Here is a 23,414-nt window from a genome sequence, read left to right on the forward strand (position 1 = left end):
TCTGATGCAGGGGTGAAGGGACAGCAGCTGCCCTGGAGCAGGGACATGGCAAGGAGGACACCAGGAGTGGTGGGAAAGTCACTGGGGAAAACCAGCCCAGCTGCAATGCAGACCGAAGTCTTGGTGGCAACACCTGCCAGGAGGTGTCCAGAGCAACACTCCCCTGCTCAGGTTTTCTCAGAGCAGCCAGGTTTGGACTGCAGGGAGAAAGGGAAAGTTCAAGCAACTGGATTCTCTTCCCCTTTTCCAACACCAAACAGTCATGCCAGGGGAACACAACCCAATTCCCATCCTACGTCAACACAGGCAACGACAGACAGTGCTCAGGAGGTCTGATGTGAGGAGACAAGCCAGCACCATGCCACGTCTTTTCTCTTTTAATTCCACATTTCACTTTTGTTTATGGTTTTCAGGGCCCTCTCCAAGGAAGCAGCTCATCCATCCCAGCTGTGCCACCAACCTCTGAGCAGAGGACCTGGGCCTGTGGCCGTCAGCACCGCCGCGCTCCGGGGGTACACGGGGGGTCCCCAGGCAGCTCCTTCCACACCAAGAACACCAGCAGGTCACACTTCACCTTGGAGCTGAACGTCAGGAAACTGTCTGAACTCCCTTTCCTCCTGCCCCTCATTCATAAATTTAATAAAATAACAATAACAATAATAATAATTAAAACAAAGGCTTATTGGAGCTGTTTCTGCTCAACTTTCCACAGTCTCTTTTTCATGTCACTCTCTGGAATCAGATTTTTCAAGAAATACTGTGAGAAAAAAAGAATAATAATAATAATTATAATAATAATAATTATAATAATAAAAAGCATCTGGAACCAGCTCAGAAGATTTCTAATGCTTTTCAGCTTGACTGACTTGGAGTGCATTGACCACACCGTTTATATTCTCTTCTGGTACCTGCAAGAGAACAAAAAGCAAGGTCATGCTCTAGCAAAAGCCAGGAGGGATGGAGGGATGACAAGGAAAGGAGAGGCAGGGGATGAAGCCAGACCAGTCCTGAGCAGCCAGGTAGGTTGCTGTTGGACACCTGAACTCTGCTGAGAAAGGAGACATCCTCCAACATGGTACCCCCAGGAGCAAACATGTGAGATCCAGCTGCTCTATATGGTGGGTGCTGGTGGGGAGGGAACAGTTTTGGGGGTTTCCTTTCCTCTTCCTCTTCCCTCCCTTCACTGGCAAAGCTCCTCCTGGGGTGGACAATGCTGCCCCTGTGGGTGGCTGGGTACCATCTCCCCTCTTGGCCCTGCTCCCGAAGGGGCTGTCACTGCTCCAGTGCTGGGTCTGGCTCAGAAGAGCCACAGCCTGTCCAAGGATCACTTAGGATCACCTCCCTTATGGCACTTTCCAACACAGTTTTCACAGAGAGGAGGAAAGGGGGGAAAGCATCCTTGCAGCTCATCTGTCACCACAAATATTCCAGAGACTTGATTTATGCCTCAAAGCCTCAAACTACACACCAGAAGCTCACTCATGTAAGATGGGTGTTCTCATGGGTTCATGTGGCTGCTTGAAGGTCCCATGAAGCTCTCCAGAGCATCCTACAGGTTTGGGACTCATCAATGTGGGTGGGAAGACCACATAGGGTGGCAGTGGGACATGGCCACCAAAGGAAGAAGAGTCAGAGTCACAGAGTGGTCACAGTTGGAAGGGACCTCTGAAGAACATCTAGCCCAATGCCCTGCTAGAGCAGGATCACACAGTAGATCCCACAGGAACACATCCAGACAGGTTCTGAATGTCTCCAGAGAAGGAAGCTCCACAACCTGCCCATGCAGCCTTTCCCAGTGCTGTTACCCTCAGAGAGAAGAAGACTGAGGGAAAAATAAATATCTGTGAGTTGCTGCAAGAAGCCAAAATAATTCACATTAAGTGACTGACTCCGGGAGATACTTGAGTCCTTGGCCAGGAATACCTGGATTCACCAGACACCCTCCAGAGCTCAGACAGTGGATACACATCTGGACAGTGATTTTTTGCAAGGCTTTCAACAAAACTGAGGGGAAAAGAAACAAACATGAGAAACAACAAGAAAATGGTTCAGCTTTCCAATGGGAAGATGGAACAGGAGAGGGTGACTGATGATGTGTGAACAAAAGTTCACACAAAGGTTCACACAAAATGTCAGAAAGGAAGAAAATAATCTCCAAAGAATCCTACAGTGAATCCTACTGGTTTAGGAAGAAAATCCCACCAAACCTCCATTGTAGGAAAGAAGACTTTGAGACAGGATTCTCCACTGCCTCCTCTCCATCATTTTTCCCAGTGTGTTGAACACTGCAGTGGAAGAAGCTGCATGAGTCTTTTCCTCTCCAGAAGATAATGAGCAAAGACCCAGGAATCACTGTTGTAGAAGACATTTGCTTAGCCAGACCCAGTAGGTGAACTCTCCACCTGCTCCTCTAGTGCAGTGCAGAGCAGGAGGCAGCAGAACCAGCAAGTTCTGGCCAGTGGCCTTTGACCTGCATGGACCCACCTCCTCACATCACACAACAGGTCATCCCTCACTCACTGCACAATGCTGGGCTCCCTCAGCAGCAGGGACCTCGTACCAGCCACACTGCAAATGTTTGGGCCAGATTTTCTCCAGGATAGACGTGCAAACAGTTTGGATTTGTAGGACACATCCCAGTTTGCCACCAGTGGGGAAGTCCAACCCTTCTCTGCCCTGCAGAAATGACAGTTCCAATCCCAGGGCAGCTGGTGCAACATATTAACTGGTCAGCTCGAGGGGAGATGGAAGCATCTGCCATGAAGGGAAAAGTAAAGCTCCAAAGTACATCCCAGATGTAAGTTTGTTAGATACAAAATGTTGGTGAAGAAGAGCAAGACATCTCTGAGGATGAGGAAGGAGAGCACAGCACCTGGGAAAGGGACTTTCTCACTTGCTCTCTCTAGAGGGAGCTTGAAACCATAGCTTGCCTCCAGTCTGATCTCATGTCACCCAGGGGACACACCAGAGACCTGGAGGTTCCCAGCTCAGCATTGTATCCTACAGGGATTTCTTCTCAAGCACAGGTTCTGATCTCCAGGGACAACGTTTACAGCTACAGGATTGCAGGAAGACCTGGCAATTAACACCCAGGTCAAATAAAAATTAAGCTACAAAAACCATCTCAAGACGCACAGGAGAATAAAGGTCAGGTCAAAGAGAACAAGAAGCTTTTACAGAGCACTCTAAATTGACAAAAATTATGGAACAACCTTAAAGAAAGAAAGGGAGGATGTAGACCCAAGATGCACTCAGGTCATGAGAAATGTCACAAGGAGTCCAAGTGTCTGGGTAACAAAGGAAGGGAAAACATGACAAAATCTTGGTCAGGGTCTTGGCCAAAACCAGCCTAGAGCTAGTGGGTCCACAGCCCAGCAAGGCCAAGCAAAGAAGGGCTTGAAATTCACCTTCCACAGGATGGAAGGATTTGACAGCTGGAATAGCACTGCCCAGATGAAGAGGCTTTTAAAATCCTAAGAAAAGAAAACAGCAAGTGGCAAGGAAAATGCTGCAAGACTGATTTGGGTAAGGAAGATCTGCAGACTGTAATGCCTGGCCCAGCCAATGCCCTGCCAGCTGCTGGGATCTGCTGGGATGGGATGCAGCAGGATGAGACACTTGGAAAAGGTGGAGCTGCCTGCAGAGTCATCACAATTGCATGGCACAAGTTTTAAGTGAAATACCTATTTCAACTGACAGGGCTTTGGTCCTCCAGGTATCTCCTGACAACCAGAAGCACTCTGCACCTTGTGCTCTGCACTGGGGCCACAACAACAGGCAGGAATGTGAGGCAAAGCTAACAGCATTGATTTTAAAATGGTGTTTTATTAGCTTATCTTATCAGCACAGTTAATATTCAAGAAAAGAAGACAAACACATCTAACACTTTGACCTTTGCTATCTGGAATAATATTTACTTTTACTCTTTACACACATGACCTCTAGGCAGCAAATGGTTCACACCAACTGTGAAAAACCAAAGTAATTAGCTGAAAAAAACCTGCCTTGAACTCGCTGGAGCTTTTACAGGTGAAAAGTAGGACCTGGGCAGTGAATTTAGTGATGAAAGGAGAAGTGTCATGCAAGAAAGGGCACATATAAGAAAAAAAAAACAAGAGCAGAAAGCAGCTGTTTTGTTAAATTTCTTAGCACTGGGGCTACTGACTCCCTCCCTCAGGGCTTGGGCAATGGGCTCCAAGGCAAATGCCATCCTGTTTGTGGCTACAGGCAAAACAACTTTCCCTTTTAAGGGAAATGCCTCATTTTTCAGGGTGTCCCACAGCCAGGGAAGAGCAGAGATAGGCTTAATGCCTAGAAGGTAAAATATCTGCTAGTTTAGAAGACAACTCTGCACTGAGGGCAGGACCCACGTGCTGGTGACTGTGCTCAGCTGCTGTGGGTCCTCATGGACACAAACATGGCAACACCCTCCTCTGTTCAGCACCTTCCCTTGCTCTGCTGCCAATTATTGCTGGTTTATCAAAGGCCAACACCATGAGGAGCCTGGTGCAAAGAGAGCAGGGGATGGGTATCACACCACAAAGGTTAGGGCTGTGGGGGTACCAAGAGAAGAAGGCAGGGGTGTGGTACTAAGAGATTGTCCAAACAGTTTCCACACAGAGGTCGAGGGAAATCATTCTCCCCATCTACTCTGCTCTTGTGAGACCCCACCTGCAGTGCTGTGTCCAGGTCTGGAGCCCCAAATAAAAGAAAGACATGGAGCTCCTGGAGAGAGTCCAGAGGAGGCCACAGAGATGATCCAAGGCTGGAGCAGCTCTGCTATGAAGACAGGCTGGGAGAGTTGGGGTGTTCAGCCTGGAGAAGAGAAGGCTCCAGGGAGACCTTAGAGCACCTTCCAGTGCCTGAAGGGGCTCCAGGAAAGCTGGGGAGGGGCTTCTGATAAGAGCTTGTAGTGAGAGGACAAGGGAGACATTAGGAGGAAATTCTTGAGTGTGAGGGAGGTGAGACCCTGGCCCAGGTTGCCCAGAGAAGCTGTGGCTGCCCCATCCTTGGCAGTGTTGAAGGGCAGGTTGGATGGGGCTTGGAGCAACCTGGGCTGGTGGGAGGTGTCCCTGCCCATGCAGGGGGTTGGAACTGGGTGATCTTTAAGGTCCCTTCCAACCCAAACCATTCTATGATTCTATGATGAAAACAGAGAGGGTTTGTAGCTGTTTCTAATAAAAGATGGTGATGCAGTGGAAGAGGCTGCTTGGGGAGGTTACGAAGTCTCCATCACCACAGTCTTTAGGGCTGTGACCAGCCCTTTGGATGAATGACTCCCCAGTGCTGCTGTGCCTTGGGGTAGGGCTTGGCTTGGAGCAGGAGCCTCTGACCCAGGGCTGGAGAGGGATCTGCTGGGCTGTGTCAGAGCAAAGGCCCTTCAACAAGCTCTCCAGATGGGAAACAAGGTTCTCATTGTGAGTTTTCTCCCAGGGAGAAGGTCTCCTCTATTTCAAAGATACTCACCAACGCGTGGTCAAACTTAAAAGTACTGATGTAGTAGGCTGGGATGTCAGCTGCAGCCAAGGGCTCAGAAATCTGAGCCACAATTCCACATTCATCTGTGGGGGAGACCAAAACTCGGTCACTGTCTGATCAGTCTAATTAAAATTATAGAGGACATGAAAAGAAGATTTTTGCAGACATGAAGTGTTTAACTGTATGACGTGGGTCAAATATTCTTTTGAGCAGGGAAAACATTTGCAGCACTGGATGTGAGACATGTCCATGAACAGGACAGCCACCTGGACTGCTACAAATCTCCTAAAGCCACAGAGCTGCCCCGGACTCCACTGGAGTATGACAGTGCTTTCTGCTTTCTATGATCTACCCCTTTGTCCACTTTTTTATCTTTAAACAGAGATCCAGCTGCAGCTGCCTCCTAAATCCAGCAGATTAATGCAGTTCAGATGGAGCTGCCAAGCATGTAAAACTTAAAAGTCTGACTAATGAGTTAGAAGTCAAGACTCCTCCTGATTGAAAATCACAGCTTGCAAAGTCATATTAAGCTCTTAGAAAGCCTCAGATGGATTTTTCCATCCCTCTTGAAGGCCCTGAGGCAAGTGACTACCTGTGCACCAACTGGCCCCACAAATGTTTACCTACCAAAGCCAAGAGGCTGCCCACCAATCCGCACCATCTTCCAGAGCTCGCCAGATGCACTTGTAAACAACAAATTATTAGGAAATCTGTAAGAGAAAAGGAAAACCAAAGGTGGCAATTAAAGCTCAGCAGTGTGTCAGATGCTGCCTGCAGGGCTGCTGCTGTTCCCTATCCCTGAGCTGCTTGAAGCCAACAAGAAACAGGAGCAGTCGAGGTGAGCAGGACCTGCCTGTCCCTCCACACGTCCAACGTCTGAGGCTGCAAGTGTGTGTAGGCACCCAGGGAGGCAGGGAAAAAGACACCTAAGAAAAAGGCCATGCCCTAGCTTTACAAACCCTGAGATGGTTAATCTGAAGGCTTGATTTGAGCTGCCTTTGGAAACACCCAGGGACAGAGTGTTCCCATACCTGCTCTCTCAGGAACATGACTGGTGAACAGTTTGTGCATCTGAGCATCACCAGTGCTTTTCCATTCCCTCCCTGGGAGGTCCCTGGGAGCCCTGCAGACATCCCCAGTTCTTAGCAGGGCAAAGAAAACCAGTGACTAAAGAGACTTTCTTAAGGTCAAGCCAGCAGCCTGTGACAGAGGGAACAGAAGGCAGGGGTTTGCAAAACAAGTCCCAAGGACAGGCAAGAATCAAACCCAAAAAGAAACAAATCTGTGCAGTGTCCTCTCCAGGCTCCACACCTCTCCCCTCCAGGCTCCAGACCTCCCAGCCTCCTGGATGTGAACTGCAGAAGCACACACACCCCAACAGCCTGATGTTTGTTCCCTGGCTTTCCCCTTGCCAGAGTCATGGGCTCCTGCTGCACAGGGATGACTCAGTGCATCATCATCACAAGGAGACTCCAAGCCCAGCCACGTGGAAAACCAAAGCAGGAGGACAGCATCACTGACATCCACACCCTATTTTTGGCCTTTAGTAGTAAAACCTCAACCTACACCAGATATTTTTTTTTTTAAATTTTGCTCTTAAAAACACACCTAGTGAACAACGGAATAAAAATGTCAAAATCACTTTGCTCCAGTGTCCCTCTTTCCAAAGTGAGAACCCTGTATTACGTTGGGTTGTGACTTCATTGAGGGCTTGGACAGTCAAGCCAAAATTCAGGAGCTAGAGGCAGCATGCCAGACTTCATCCTGAAAAGTGACAAGGTGTACAGGGATGTGGCACCCACACAATGAGCCTCCCAAGAATTAGCATGGAGGAGTTTAAGGTGCTTCTTGGTCCTTTGAAAACATCCCAGGTGCTTTCTGGGGGTCCAGGAGACTCTAAAAACCAAGCTCACCTCTGCTGTGTCTGGACATCCATGACCAAGGAGATGTAACCCTCAATGAGAGAAAAGGAGAAAAAGCGAATATGTCCCGAGTCTTCGTTGCCCACCACTGGGTCTTTTACTCTGCAGAAACAGAAGAGAACCAGCATCAGCTGTGGCCAGAAGAGCAAAGGAAGGCTTGGAAAGCAGAGAGCGCCACTGACACCAGGCATGTCCATACACTGACTTAAAAACATCACACTGAGCCTTGTTGCATTATTGTACTGCTTTTCTTTTTGTGGGTTTTTTATTTCTCAGGGGAACAGAAATGCCAGACCCCTCAGAAATCTCCTGTCCCTGCCTCAAGGTCCTCCCTGTGGGCCAGGAGCTGCAGCACTGATGGGCAGCAGCTCAACTGGCCCTACATCCTCCATTCATCCCTGGGTATGCTGCATGTTGGATGCACTGCTACTCTTAGTTTAAACTTCAACAGGCTCAGCTCTCCAAAGCCAATGGGGTCTTTGGGCATCTTCTCTGTCCTCTTTGGCTCCCACCTGTGCCGTGAATCCTCCCTCTAAAGTGCAGAGCACCACAACAGCATCAGGCCACAGCAGATCCCTGGGCATCTTGGAGGAGCAACACGAATCTGTGCCCACCTCCCCTGGGAGCCTGTGTGCCTGCAGGACCTACCCATTGGAGTAAAACATGACATCCATTAGGAGTGTAGCAACAGTGGGAAGGGTGTCGGGATCCAGGCTGGTGACACAGAACATGTTACTCGGGCTGGAAAGGGGATGAATGACAGGCCTCTGAACTGAAAGAGACACACAGACACACACTGTTATGAAGCCACATCTGCAGCAGGTTCACCTCCCACCCGACATGTTGTCCATGCCACAGAGAAAACTGAGAGTGTTTGTGAAAGTTCCTCACTGCTGGTTCTCAGCCAGGGACCAAGGAGCTTGGGGACAACCTGCTCCTGTGATGTCCTCCCTGGGGCATAGGGTGAGATCACCCTGAGCACCCTGCCCTGCACAGGTCAGCTCTCTGCTGGGGGGCTTTGAAGACAGTGGGTGCACCCACATGAGACCAGGGGTGACTTAAATAAGGTGGTAACACAAACTGAAAATTAAAAATAAATTCAAGCTTCCAGCATTTAGAAGGCAGGCCTATGGAAGGCATTTCTCTGGCTGTGGCTGCTAGCAGTACATCCTCTTTTCTCTCCCTTGTGAGGATTTATTTTGCCATAATACCTACAAAAATTAAGAATCAGCTGACAGGCAGCAGGTTGGCAAACACCTCTGCAGCTAGTAGGTGAGGAACTGGCAGCATTTAGGCATGCAACTATTAACCCCAGCAACACAGCAAACTGCATGCTGGGCATCACCAACATGTGTTTCACTGTGCCCTTCCTGCAGGCTTTTTGTGCAAGGCTCATTTTCTTCAACAAGCTGATTTATAGCTCTGGAGTGACGAGGCCAAGTGGCACGTCAGTAACTGATCCCTGCTTTGTTTGGCTGTGGGCACAAAATCACACAGAGGTGTGCAGGTAAATGCATGTATTTAAGTAGTTCCTTTTCCTGATTGTTCCCTTTGCTTGGTGATTGTTGCTCTAGACTGGAAACATCCTAAGGTTCTGTAGAGCCCTGGGCTGAAAGTGGCCTTGGTCCTGCAGTGTGAAAGTTGGACAATATTTTCTGTGCATCCATCACTGCCAGCCTTCAACAAGCTTTTATAGAAGCTCCTTTGCAAGGCTGAAATATGGAAGCATGAACTACAGTGTTATTTTTGCCACTGAAATCTCCTGTCCTACAGAAAGGATGTCTCCCCCAGAGATGTGAAACCAGCATGAAAGGGCTCAAATTCAGCAAAACTCATCAGAGGTGCTCCACAAGTTAAGCACCTACTCAGATCCTTGGTGGAACTGGGACAGAATCAGGCATGTGTGAAGACAGTTTATTACCTTAAACACAGGATAAATATTCACCAGAATGTCGAAGGAAGGCAGGAAGGAGGCTGACTTCCACCCTCATGTGTTGTGGAGACCAGCTCCCTGGCAAGCTGAGCCTGTGCTAGTCCTTACCCAGTTTTGGTTTGACAAATCCATTGGTTATCCCAAGGTCATCAGCAGCCACTGTCTCCCCATTCACTACTCTGAGGATGGTGAACTCAGCAGCCAGCGTGTGCATCACGAAGGGCAAGTCTCGCTCACGTACCTGAAGGTGACACCAGGATTAGCTGGGGATGGTAGACACCAGAAGGGAGAACATGCTGTTGGTGAAGGTGACATACCCTTGGGGCACTGAAAAGTGGACACATGACTCCTGCTTGAGCCAGCAGGTGTGGAAAGAGAAAGACCACCTGGATGTGTGTCTAGAGAAGCACAATTGGTGATAGCACTGCAAGTAGCAGGAGGATTAAGTACCAGAGTGCTTTTAAGACTGTGGAAGGTGTATGGAAACTTTCCAGAGATGTTTCACCTCTTTGCCAGCATCCCTTCAAGAACTCAGCACTGCCTGTTCTTCAGCATTATTTCATAAGGAATTAAAGCCTATGTAGTTGTGTCCTTTGTGCATGCACACATGTGTGAGACAGCATGGCAGCCTGTTTGTCTAGCCCCAAAATGACCCTTGAGCCCCCTGACCATCATCAGCCAACCCGAGAGCAGACACGATGTTCCTCTAACTCTCAGCACACCAACCTCTGAGTGATGGTGGGACATGCTGCCAGTGCCTGGGACAGACTGCAGTGCAAGCTCAGCACTCTCATTAGACACAAAGAAACACCTCATCCCATAGGAAAAGCTCCTGAGATGTCAGCCTAACCACAAGGCACAGAGCTCTGGGGTAAGCAGACTTTGGTGCTCCTGATACCCCTCAAACAACTTATTCCCATAAATATGTCATTAAAACTCCTCAACTGAACTTTCAGCTGGTAGCAGATGACTCTGCTTGGTCCTCCCACATTCTCTTACCAGGATGAAGTCCGTCTGATAGGTGGAGAGCATGAACACTGAGATGTTTTGGTCAGCCAGTGGTGCTATTACTGACTTGGCGATTTTGGTGACTCCGATGGGCTGGGAGCCAGAGAAGCCACCTCCACCAGACACCACGTTGAGGGCCAGCCATGTTGCATCGGCCACGCTCAGGTGCTCTGAAGAAGGGAGCTCTGCAACAAGACAAGGGGAGGACAGAGGTTTGGTTTAGAGACAGAGGAAGCCAGGTCCACCCCATGCAGTTAGCAGAGACCGCAGTGGCAGCGTGTGGTACGCCCACCTATCCAGCCAACCTCCTGGGCTTCCCAGGCTGCTGTACAGGTTTGTATGGTGCCACTTTTCAGATACACCAATGGCATCAACTTCCACTGCAGGACTCATATAGGTTTTCAAGGACAACTCAGGGAATTACAGGAGTCTCAGCCATTCCCTTGGATGTTGGTGACCAGCACTACTGACCTCCCCATGTGGAGACAGCCTGAAGTCCTTAAATTAACTTGAATCTCCTCTATCCCACAGTTTCTCCAAATACTTAACTTGAGCATTTCTGGTCTGTTTTGTTTCTTTTTTCCTGCTCTAAACCCAAACTTTGTTCTCCTGGGCTTGAGATGGAGGTTGAAAGAGCAGCCTGGGCACTAGCCCAAGACTTAGAAGATGAAAAGCAGGCACCCAGGGATCTGTGTGCTGCTGCCTCCAGTCCTCAAGCAGAAGACAAGGGCCACACAGCTCTGTAAGGGATGGGTGGTATAACATACACACTACAGATGACAAGGTAATCAAGGACAAAGACAATGGCAATCTTTTTAAGAATAACCCCAGTTCCATTTTCCCCTAGTCTAGTGTTCTTAAGTAGTTAAAAATCTGTAGCTAAACCAATTAATACAAATTATTAACTGATTTTTAAAAACCTTAATGTATTAACAGCCTGTAAGCCCAGACGCGGACTCTGGAATGAAGGCATAAACTTCTCTAAGATCCTCTGGACTTTGGATTTTTGGTTTGGCAAATTATAGAAACAAACAGTTCAGACCCAGATCCAGACTTACAAATACATAACCCCAGTTAAATCTACTTGGCATAAGGAACTTGACCTCAGATGCAAATCCAGCCAGCAAAGACACAGTGGAGGTCCCAGAGGAAACCTACCCACTCTGCTGGGAGCTCAGACACAGCCCAGCAATCTGGAAATAGAAATCCCAGCATTGCTGCTCTGCCACCACAGGCAAACCACTTCATGTCTCCATACCCACATTTCCTACTCTGTCCACCCACTCCTGGCTCCTCTGTGCAGCCTCCTTTCCTTCTACTTCAGTAAGACCTCTGGGAGCTGTTTCTGTGCAGCTCCAGAAACCGTGTAATAAATACACAACCTCCCCCCCCAGTCCCCAGGCACCATCGCTGGGAGACGACGACAGTGCTGAAAACCCAAAATGGACTGAGGAACAAATACTGTTGGTTTTGCCCTCCTCAATAACCTCAATTGTGTGTGGCATGAAAATAACCCTCAGCAAACACCCTGCAAACAGCAGGGACGCAGAGGGTCCTGCTTTCTGCATTTTGATGTTTAGCTTCATGGGCCAATGTTTCTTTTTTACTGGATAATGAGAGCTTAGGTGGAATGAAAACTAGACACCAGGGAGAGTGGGTAAGTTTGTGCATTAATCAACAGTGTGTTACCTCAGAGAGACCAGTGCAAGTTGCTTGCAGAAAATCATTTTAGCAAAACACCATTTGCTAACCAGACAGCCCTTTGCATCAGAAAAGCACCCCGAAAACAAAGCTTATTGCACCAACTGGCATGGAGAGAAGCTAAGGCTCAAAACAACTGCTGCTGATCTAATAAGCAGCTGACGTCTTTTTTTCCTTTATTCCCACCTCTGCTCCTTGCCTGTGAAATAAATAAGGAGGGGAAAAAAAAAAGAAGTGTTCCTTCTTTGGACACACTTCTGCTCCCTGGCAGCACGGAGTGGGCAAGCACAGGCGAGGCCACCTGCACGTCACTGCTATTTACACTTCCATGTCCCACACCCCAAAGCCATTAAAGCAGCCAGGCAGCTACACCACAGAAAGGTCAAGTGACACCTTTCCTCTCTGCAAACCCACTCACAAACACCCCTGGTAGTGTGGCTGCTCCAGGACCTGCTCCAGCAGCTGGTCCTGTGCTGACCGACTCATCCCACCACAGTGGGCACAGCTGTGCCCAAGTTCCCTCATGACTCATCACCAGCAGCAAGAAGAGAACACAACAATTTCTCTCTCTACAAACAGAGCAGATGACGTTCCCACTTTGTAGGGGTGACGTGGGCCTGGCTGCACTTCATTAAATACCAGTTTCAGTTCTATTTTGGGCCAGGGGTGTGATGGAAGACGCAGTGTTGCATGGTGGACAGAAGCATTCTCAACTCTGCACTCCAGCAGCAGTGGTGCTGGAGGAGCTGCCCCACGAAGACCTCATCAACCTCTTTCTCAAGGGGCAGGAAGGGCCATTTGCTGGTTGCATTTGTAATTACTGCAAAGTGTTGATCCTGTTTGGTTTTATTTGTTTAGCTCATCCTATGAAGTGTGACAAGAGCCACTGCATTTGCTTAAGAAACCTGCCTCTCAGAATTCAAATACCTTGGCAAAAGAATATATAGTGACTGAAATATCAAGTTTGGACACTTTTTCCACTAGGCAGCCAGATGGAAAAGTACAGCCCAAATGTTAATGAAACAAACCCAGGCTGGAGGCTCAGCAAATTCAGCTCAATAGCATCAAACAAGCCATGTGGGTCAGTGGGCTGCCCAGGAGGCTATTAAACACAGGACACCTGAGGAGAGCAGAAAATCCAGGCGTTAAACATTTAACGCAGACCCAGTGAGGTGGAACAAGGTAATAAATAAAGAGCAAAATGAGGAATTGTCCATGTTTCTACATCAACCTGGCAAACACACCACCTCCACATCACTTCCCCCCCAGGAGAGTGGAGCTCCTCATGCCTCAGAGCCCCATCCCTGCAGCGTTTCCTGGTCTCGCATGCAGAATTGTTCCAGTTGGAAAAGGCCTCTAAGATCACTCAGTCCAACTGTCCACCCAGAAGGAAAACAAACAAGCAAACAACCAAAACAAACAAACCACCACCAAACAAACACCACTTCATGCCCGCTAGAGGATGTCCTGAAGTGCCACAGGTACATGTTCTTTGGATGCCTCCAGGAATGGTGACTCCACCACCTTCCTGGGCAGCCTGTCCCATTGCATGAGAACACAATGCTGGGCTCTCAAGATCCTCTGGCAACTGGTTTATCAGAGTGCAAGTCACTCCTGCTTCTGATCACAGGGGACATCTCACCTCTGGCTGAGAAGGACTTCTAAGAGGTCAGAGACTTGGGCTTTATTTCTTGTAATCAGGGTCTTTGTTTCGAATTTGCATTGGGGTGAAACCTTTAAATTTTTGTGGGTTTGCTATGTAACACTTTGCAGACCTCATGGTTCAGCTGCCCTCAGGCTGTAGCTATCACCTGCTGCCCATCATCACAGCCATTCTGAGAAAGGTCACAGACTCCAGCTATCACTTCTTCTACAGTAGCTGGCATGGAACCCCACCAAGAAGATGTGATCATCCTGATAGCCCAAGTGCAGCACTTATCTTGTGTACGATTCATCTGACAGCAGAACACCAGGTACCAACTGCTGAGGGTTCCAACAGTCCCTGGTACCACTTTCCACTTAGCACAGCAGTTTCTCTCATCCAAAAATTCTTCCCTGCATGACACCTGCAATGCCACCAAGCAGACAGACACATGCTATAGGGAACACAGCTCCTCCAAGGGAGATAACAGAATCACAGACTGGTTTGAGTTGCAAGGGACCTTAAAGATCATTCAGTTCCACCCCCCTGCATGGGCAGGGACACCTCCCACCAGCCCAGGTTGCTCCAAGCCCCATCCAACCTGCCCTTCAACACTTCCAGGGATGGGGCAGCCACAGCTTCTCTGGGCAACCTGTTCCACTGTCTCACCACCTTCACAGGGAATAATTTCTTCCTAATGTCTGACCTAAATCTCCCCTGTTCAAGTTAAAAGCCATTACTCCTTGACCTACCACTCTATAACCTTGTCAAAAGTCCCTCCCCAGCTTTCCTGTAGCCCCTTCAGGCACTGGAAGGTGCTCTAAGTTCTTCCTGGAGCCTTCTCTTCTCCAGGCTGAACACCCCAACTTTCCCAGCCTGTCTCCAGAGCAGAGCTGCTCCAGCCCTTGGATCATCTTTGTGGTCTCCTCTGGACTGTCTCCAGGAGCTCCATGTCCTTCCTGTGTTGCAGGCTCCAGAACCAGACACAGTACTCCAGGTGGGGTCTCACCAAAGCATACTAAACAAATGCCAAGCCCTGCTCAAGTGAAACACAACAAACATGTCAAATAAGGTTCAGGGCATGAGTTAAACTGCTTATTCCCACCATGGGTGATTAAAAAGGCCAAAGGTCTGTCTGGAGCATCACAGGCCCACCTGGCAGATAGAACTGAAGCAAAGCAGTCTCCATGGCTCACACCATCCTGGGATGTGAGGTGGTGAGTATCAGATTGGCCATAATTGTCTACTGAGCTCAAACAATCAATACCATTTCCAGTGAGGACAACAAACGTTGGCTGAAACCCAAGGAAGGCTTTAACTGCTGCTGTTGAAGTGATACAAAATGCTGTAAGCACGGCAAGCTGGTGCTCCACCAGGCACTCTTAAAATAGCTCTGGAAGGCTGCTGGCCAGATGATGAGCCTCCAGATCATGGGTCTTTGCAAGCAGCCAAGGTGGCCACAGAACACAGGGAAGGAAAGTCTCCTGGTTCACAGCCCTGACCAAAGAGTCAACCTGATGGGGTGAGTCTGCATAATGGTGGGAAAACAGCCTCTGTTTTCCAGCCTGGAGACCCCTCAGCCTCATGCAGAGCTGGAGGCAAAGCCCTGGGAGAGAGTCCTCCTGCTCTGAAGGAGCAATGGGAAAAGTGCAAGATGCTCTGAGAAAGTGCAACACCACCAGAACTTCTTCCTTCTTTCTGTACCTAATTTACATGGGTTCAAATTTCTCCTAAAAAGGTTCCAGTTAAGGAGGGACAACTGGTAAACACACAGTTCCACAGCAGAAATGCACCTCACCAACCCACACTGGTGTCTGGATCAGCACTGCCAACCAGAGATTCATTCCCTCCCTCCAGAAGGGACACCCTGTGAGCTGTTTCTCATGGACCTCAATCCAACTGAACAGCACTCAGTTACCCACTTGATGACAACTATTAGCTTTTAAGTGACCCTTTAGCTATATGATGGATTTACTGGAGTGCTTGGAGAGAAATGAAGGTGCTCAGCTGGTTTGTTTCCTCACTGTGTTATGTTTGATCATCTCCTGAGCACTTCTCTTCACTCAGTACACAAATTTTTGCATTATAGCAGAGTACACTTGATGATGTGCTCCTCCTCGATTTATTCTGGTATTCTGAAGGAGCCAAGTGCTCATTCAATTCATCATTATAGGACTCATGTCTAACTCCAAATGTTAACAAAAATAATGACTTTTTAAAATACTGTGGATGTTTTGACCAGTCCTCTGGCTTAAGATCCCTCTCACTGTACTTATTTCACCTTTTATAGCCTCCCTCTGCAAAAATGACAGCTAGACTCTTGCTTGAATTCAAAAGATGGAGAAAAAGGCCCCTCCAGTGGTCAGGCATTAAAAATAAAAGTGCTGCCAACTGCAAAATTCATGATGAATTGGGAGAGCTGTTGCCAATGCCTCCATGTGGCAGTGAAATTTATGCATATATATTTTTAATAGGATTTTTATGTTTATTCAAGGGTTGTCTTCCCACTGCCCAGTGGAAGCTTTTCATTGCTCTGCAGATTTAAAATCCCATCTTTTAATGAAGTGAGGGATTATCTCAGGTCATAAAGCCTGATCCAAAGCCCGGGCATCTTTCTGACTTCTGTTGGCTTTATCATGCAGCCACAGAGGAGAGGCTGGAGAGACCACTGGGTGCTGCTGAGAAGAGCATGTGATGGCCAAAGCATCAGTGGGCCCATGGGGAGCTGGGGTGCCTAAGGCAGGTTTCCAGCACCCACTGGTGTGGTTTCCCTCACATCTCATCAAGTATGTGTGTGTTTGAACTGGATGTCTCTGCTCAGAAAACTTCTTAGGAATTCTTTTTTATCCTTGAGGGCACCATGGCAACTGGCCACATGAGCTCAAAATCCTGTGGAGGGAGAGTGGGAGGAGGAAAACCACCTGAGCCTCAAGTCCTTTGCAAAATTAGGCTAAGTAAACATTCTGTTAATCTTAGGAAATGAGCACTCTGACTCTCACACTGCCAGAAAGGGGATAAAGGAAGGTAAAGATGTTGTTTATCTATTACTATTGTGTGCTAAAATCCAGAAAGAGCTCTGAAGCTGGTCCAGTGCTCAGCTTTGTGTGTCCCAGTCCTCACTACTCTGGAAATATGAGAGCTATTCCTGCAGGATGCCCCATTTCTGACTTTGCTCTGCCCCAAGGACAAGCTGAAGTGATCCACTGCTGTGCTTCTCCCACAGGGACCCAACCAGGGCAGCAAAAACCATTCTGGGGATGTTCCAATGCAAATCATAACCTTGCAGAGGATGCAAATACCCTTTCTTTTTGCCTCAAAACACATTCCCTGCCAGCTTCACACTTAATAACTGGGAGCAAAGCCTTTTGCTGCTGCAGAAATCCTCCCCAAGCCCCAGGGGCAGTTTGCAGTGTGGTGTGAGATGGCTGCCAGGCAGAGTCCTCAGAGCTGGTTTGGTTGGAGTGCCAGGGAGCACTCCCACACCAAGGGACTTATCTCAGCACAATAGCGGGGCGAGATGAAAGCGGCCGCTTGGCTTCGCGCTGGGAAACATGATGATTAGGTCCAAAAAGTTAATGCTTTTGTGCACAAGAGAAGGGAGAAAATCCCACAGCTCTGAATCAGCTGAAATCATCTCATGAGCCAACGAGCTCGTCCTGGGAAGAGGTCACTGTGCTCACAACCGAGCAGCTTGTGCAATTTTTTCCATTGATGCTAGTGGCTTGGTCAGCTGCCACCGTCTGGAGAGGGCAACATCAGAGGTGATGGGTGCCAGAGGCAGGCAGAGAAGACACCCCTGTGAGCACACAAGGGGTGCAACACCTCCAGCATCACATCCCTGCCCTGCAGCAAGTGCCCCAGGGGCACAAGCCGGCAGGAACACATCTCATCCAGATGCACACTGGGAATTTTTAGTGTTGGTAGCTCCAAATGGTGCTAAGATATCAAGTTCTCCCAGGAAACGGGGCAGCAGCTTTCTCCAGGATCACACTGGATCATAAATCAACTTCTGTCTCTTTTATTGCTCTTTGTGCATCCCAGATTTGCTCCTGATGGGATGCCCAGGTACCTCCACAAGGCTGGATCCCCAGCTGGGGAACCTCACTATCACCAGCTGCTCTTATGCTTTTGACATTTTCTCCTACCAGAGCATGCAGAACTGCAGTTTTTATTCCAAACTCCCTCAACAGGAAAGCTGTGAAACCTGTCATCTCATTTTCCTATTTAGGTATTATCCCACTCACAAAACTGTCAAAAGAACATTGTTAGGTTCAGAAACTCAAACACTCTGCAGTGAGGAAATGACAGAATGACATTTTATACATTTGACCTCAATGTTTCTGTGCCTCAGTTTCCTACTACAAAGTGGGTACAAAACCCCCAATTTCTTCCAAATGTTGCTCTCAAGAAACAACTGACCTGATTAGCTGAGGTTTATACACATCTCACAACTAAAGTATTTCACAGTTAATGCAAAAATCAGCACTAGACACACAAGAGGCGTAGAAAATATCTGCCCAAAGACGAAGTTTGGCAAAGACAGAAGTGTCTGAAAATAGGGTGAGAATGGAAGGAACTAGGAAGTTTTGCTCTGGTCTCTTTGAACATCCTTCCTTCATCACTGGGGGTGAAAGCTGTAGGTGCTAGTGCTCTTCTGGGGATATTAAAGTAGGTCTGAAAAACAAAGGTCTCTCACTTTCCACTATTAAGATGGTAAAAGACAGACAGATAGAGGGAAAGAAAAAGAGAACAAGAGGGAAGAAATTAAGAAAGCACTTTAAGGAAAAAGAAGCACCCAGAGCCTGTCAAAGTCTCACTCACTGAGCTCTGGGCACCCAGTATGGACCTGCTCTCCCCAGATCTGCACCTCTTGGAGAGATCCCAAAGCCTGAGAGTGCTCCCAAAACATGCTAAGCAATGCAGCCATCATCCTTAATTTCTCCCATGGAATTTATCTTACACCAGTCCTCATCAGCTGTTACAAATTCTCCTTCAATGATGAATTAACTACACCTAGGGGGCTATTTATGGGTGTGCAGCAGAATAGGGGGAACATACGCAATTTTCTCACATTTTCCCAATTCTATTCAAACTCCACCCAGTATAATCACCAGTTTGTATTTCAGATTATTCATGTGAACAGGACCAATTACATACTCAAGGAATTCCACATGGTGACCCCAGGTCCCATGGCTGTTTGATGGCAACTACTGTCACTGCTCACAGGCAAGGGAGTTCTCCAAGGCCTTTACTGGAGGGAATGATAAACACATTCATCTCACCTTTATTTTAGAAAAATTGTGGAACTCAAAAACCTGCTTCCAAGAGCACCAAGGTCATCTGGGGCATTTCTTCAGGCCCCACTGTCAAGAGAGAAATAGCTCCTAACCAGAGACATCAACTGATTTGATATTGAGTATTTCCAGCCACCTCTGGAGCTGTCAGAGAGAAACTGTGTCAGCTCAGCCAGAGCCACTGAAGCTTCACTGGCCCCACAAACAATTTGCAGGGGCACATGCATATTCTGAATTTTCAAAACAGCTGGAAACTTTTCATGTAGAATACCTACTTTTTCTAACTGGCCAGATCCACTCTGCAGTGCAAAACAAGAGTTTCTGCAACACAAGAGAATCAAGCAGCTCTCTAGGCAGGCCTTGGAGACTTTAGAGAACCTTCCAGTGCCTGAAGGAGCTACAGGAAAGCTGGAAAGGGACTTTTGACAAGGGTGATGGAATGAGATGGATTGACTTTACACTGGAAAAGAGGAGATTTAGATTAGACATCAGGAGGAAATTCTTCACCGTGAGGGGAGTGAGACACTGGCCCATGTTGCCCAGAGAAGTTGTGGCTGCCCCATCCCTGGCAGTGTTGAAGGGCAGGTTGGATGGGGCTTGGAGCAACCTGGGCTGGTGGGAGGTGTCCCTGCCCATGCAGGGGCATTAGAAGTGGATGATCTCTAAGGTGCCTTCCAATCCAAACCACTCTATGATTTTGTAATTATTTAGAATAGGTGTGTGGGGAGGGGAGGGCCCAAGGCTGTGCAGCTCCTCACTGTCACACATCTGCCCACCTACCTGCACCAAGCAGGAAGCTCTTTCTGACATAGATGTCACACTCAGAGATAAAGAAATCAGTGTATTTTACCATTTAGGGTACAGTTAGAGAAGACATCCCATGAACAACGCCCATGCTCCAGGATGATGAAGGAGGACAGCTTGTTGCTCCTTCTCTTTGCCTCTCCAGGAACACTTGCATCCCTTTCTCAGCTGCTGCCAAAGGGATCTCACCTGTGCTGACATGGGCACAGCCTACGTAGATTTTGAAGTTCCTTCCTGGAAAGTTTCCTGGCTAGTCTGTTACAAGCAGCAGAAGTGGCACTGTACTTAAACTGCTTCCAGAGCTTGGGAAGAAGTAGGTGCTAATTAGAATGATTCTTTCTGCTAAGCAGATCTTCAACTGCATTTGTACAGAGCAGAGATGACGCCATGTGGCTGACTGATCTATTTACACCTCGGGAGTCCCCTGCTCATCCCCATCCCTGCTTCCCAATTAAGGGTGCAGACAGAAACTTGGGCTAGTTCCAGCAATTCAATATGCCTGGCACACCACTGGGACTGAAAAGACAAACCAGTGACTTGGACCCAACCAAAGCTGTTAAGGATCTCTCTGCCACCTGAAAACAGGCAAGCAAGAGGAACCTGGAAAGCCCATTGTCAGGGAAGAGCTAAAATAAAGTGCATGTTGCTGCTGGAGCCTGTTGTGAATGCAAAAAACCAACAAAAAGCCAGGTTAAAAGTGTCTGCTGCTTTTTTTTTTACTTTAAAGAATCAGAGGCAAAAAGCTGTGTACAGAAAAGCACCTGCTCCTGTACAGCCAATGGGGCTCTGGCCCAGGCATGTTACATGGTACAGGTTCCATGATCCTGGAAGCAGAAGGCGGCACATGAACCCGAGCACACACCAGAGCCAATCCAGCACTGCTGCCCAGCTCAGTCTCAGCCAGAACTGGGGTGCTCCAAGCCCAGGAATGCTCACCAGCCCCACACAGCCCCAGCCAGCTGCCAGCCCATGTCCCACCATCATAGCAAAGGTACCATTACATTTGCAAGGACATCTCCTGCCCCCCTGACAAGAGAAGGCACAGATGAGAGGTTGTTAATGATATAATTCAAAGATAATTCAATGATAGTCATGGTACTGCAGATTGGGAACAGAAAGCTTCTAGATTATGTGCCTTTACAGAGGACATCAGCACCTCAGGGCTTTTGCTGGTTCCCCAGCTGGTCCTGGTCACTGAAACACCCATGATTGCTCTTTTCTTCCAAGGCTGGGGCTGTCTCTCTACACTCCAGGTCTCTGTCAGCATTTCTGCCACATGCTCAACGCACAGAGCTAGAGAGCAGAGCCAGAATTAAAGAGCTGACCACCAAGGTGATGAAGCAGATGAAGTTTTTCCACTGCACTCTGCCCTGCTAGTTTTGACCTAAACAATCCAGGTGTTGGCAGAAGCCCTTCCAAGAGAAGCCCTTCCAAGTTGGAGATGTGGGTCCCTTCCTCCCTGCAGCAACCTGGGCCCAGGGACAAGGAGTTTGCACTGACTCTGCAGGGAGTGCTCCAGCAGAACACAGCTCACTTGTACAACCATTCTCCTGGATTTGGTGACTATCCAAATCGCCACTGAACTGCAAGCAAATATTTGTACAAGCTCACAGAAGCTTGTTATGGAAGAAAGGGAGCTATGATACTTAAAACACTGACACATTATGCTGCAGTCTTCACCATTCCTGGTGTGAGGGCTGCACACGCTCAGGCAGATACTTTTGGAACAGCAGCTCAAGAAATGCTACCTTTTCTCCAAGTTAAGTCCTTCAAGCTGTGACTTAGCAAGCAAGAGCCAGCATCCCTCCAAAGGCATGGAGCAAGGCACTGGTGGAGAGCAGGCCTTCCCCTCCTGCCAAAGTGGCAGATTTACCAGCCAGCCCACGACTGCCAATGGTGCAAACATCTCCCCCACCCTACCCAGTTACATGCAAACCTTAAAGTTCTCCTCTTACCTAGCCTGGCTGCAGCACTACCCAAAGAAGAGCCTGAGCCTCAGGCACTTTCTCTGACCCTGTAAAGAAGGGGATGATTTTTTGGAGGGAGACAGTGCTGTGTTATATTCCACTTTTCAAAACCTGCTTATAATTCAGGGGTAGACAAGTGGTACTCCTGTCTACTTATACACACGCACCACCTGGAGACCAGACTGCTCCTGGGAAGGGGATGCAAAGCTCAATTTGCTCTCCCTGTGCACAGCCCCACAGCACCCACTCTGGGCTTCCCTTCGCCCCCAGCCAGAGCTGCCACACCAGCCTTGCCTCCCTCCCTGGTTAGCAAAACCACCCCTGATTTTATTTAAAAGGTACAAGAGCAAGTCGTCCAGGTAAACCCAACCTGCTCATGCAAGCTGGGGGGAGAGATGAATGCAGATGAGTTTATTTTTGCACAGCCTCCTACTCCCAGAGCACTGGAGTTGCTGACATTACATCACCCACCCAAGCCTGATCAAACCCTGCAAAGGCACAAGGCTTCTGCTGAGACTGCTGGAAGCAATAGCCACAGGGAAATTAACCCCTGCTCTGCAAGACACAAGCTGCACTCCCCAGGGGTAACTCCCAAGCGCTGTTTGTTGGTGGTCAGCTGTGACAGCAAGAGATGTCTGACCCCTCAGAGATGAGCAGCCTCTGCCTCCAAGTGTTTATCGAGCAGAACAAGTGTTTCTGTAACAGGACAAAGAGCCTGAGTGGCTCCCAATCTGTCCCAACCGCTGCAATAAAGACAGGCAAGTGAAGCCACCTGATATCTCAAGGAGAAGACTAACAGCTTTACCAGAGGGGCATGGCTGAGCAGGACCTTCAATCCCCACCCACAGACTTTGGCCCCACCAGGATCGGGTGTTGATAGTGTCGATTTTCCTCCAGCCTCACGTGGGCTGACAGAGCAGGCACCGAGCGGCAGGCACAGGCATCTTGTCGAGAGCCACACAAAAGCTTTTCTTTGCAGGAAATTAAAAACAAGGAAACAAACACCAGCACTTGCGTAAGCCCTAGACTGGCTCAGACAGAAAATTACCTTGAGACTGTTTGTGTTCCAGATCAATGGATCAGCTGCTTCGCGGGGCAATTAGCACCTTGAAATTATGCAGCAAGCAGAAGGGGTGGGAATTTTAGGGGAGGGAGGTGAGGGAAGGGTGCAAGCAAGCAGGAATAACAATAGATCTTTCTGGATACAAAAGTCAATGCTTGGCTCCTGAGCCCAAGCTGCAGCATGAACGTGGCTGTTGGATGCTTTTGCAACCATGCAGAAGAGGGACAGGAGGCAGCTGGAGGGGCTGCGGACACAGCATCCCAGGACAGGTATATGGCATGAACGTGGAGAGGAGAGCAAGGGGTTTTTTCTGGCAGGGGCTAAAGATAACTGCCCAGTTATACCACAGACCTATTTTCTGCTGTACCCAGCACTCCACACAAGCCAAAACTACTCTGCAAATAGATCCTGGCTGTGCTAAGTACATGGATGGGCATGAGGTGCAAAACGGCCACAAGGCAAATGCTCAGAAAAGGTATCAGCTCAGTCAGGGCTCTGCACTGAGGCTCAGGACCAGCCCCAGCTGGGTGGCCCTCTCTTAACCATGCACCAAAAACCTTTGTCATTCTGGATGTGAGGAAGATATTGGTCTGAATATTCCT

The 23,414-nt window shown here is 48.5% G+C and overlaps 1 protein-coding gene across 1 annotated transcript in view; it reads right to left on the reverse strand.

Moving 5' to 3' along the window:
* Window positions 1–571: 571 nt before the first annotated feature.
* Window positions 572–23,414, reverse strand: part of GATSL2 (GATS protein-like 2) — a 116,518-nt gene continuing 93,675 nt past the window's right edge. Inside the window, exons 3-9 of the mRNA XM_010006038.1 lie at window positions 10,333–10,526; window positions 9,442–9,574; window positions 8,049–8,172; window positions 7,392–7,502; window positions 6,106–6,188; window positions 5,467–5,561; window positions 572–908 (exon numbers count right to left, since the gene is read on the reverse strand). Coding sequence (XP_010004340.1) covers window positions 843–908; window positions 5,467–5,561; window positions 6,106–6,188; window positions 7,392–7,502; window positions 8,049–8,172; window positions 9,442–9,574; window positions 10,333–10,526 — 806 coding nt within the window. The 3' untranslated portion in view covers window positions 572–842. The remainder of the gene's footprint in view (window positions 909–5,466; window positions 5,562–6,105; window positions 6,189–7,391; window positions 7,503–8,048; window positions 8,173–9,441; window positions 9,575–10,332; window positions 10,527–23,414) is intronic.

Source organism: Chaetura pelagica, unplaced genomic scaffold (genome assembly GCF_000747805.2).
Source record: "Chaetura pelagica isolate M959 unplaced genomic scaffold, ChaPel_1.0 scaffold49, whole genome shotgun sequence".
NCBI lineage: Eukaryota > Metazoa > Chordata > Aves > Apodiformes > Apodidae > Chaetura > Chaetura pelagica.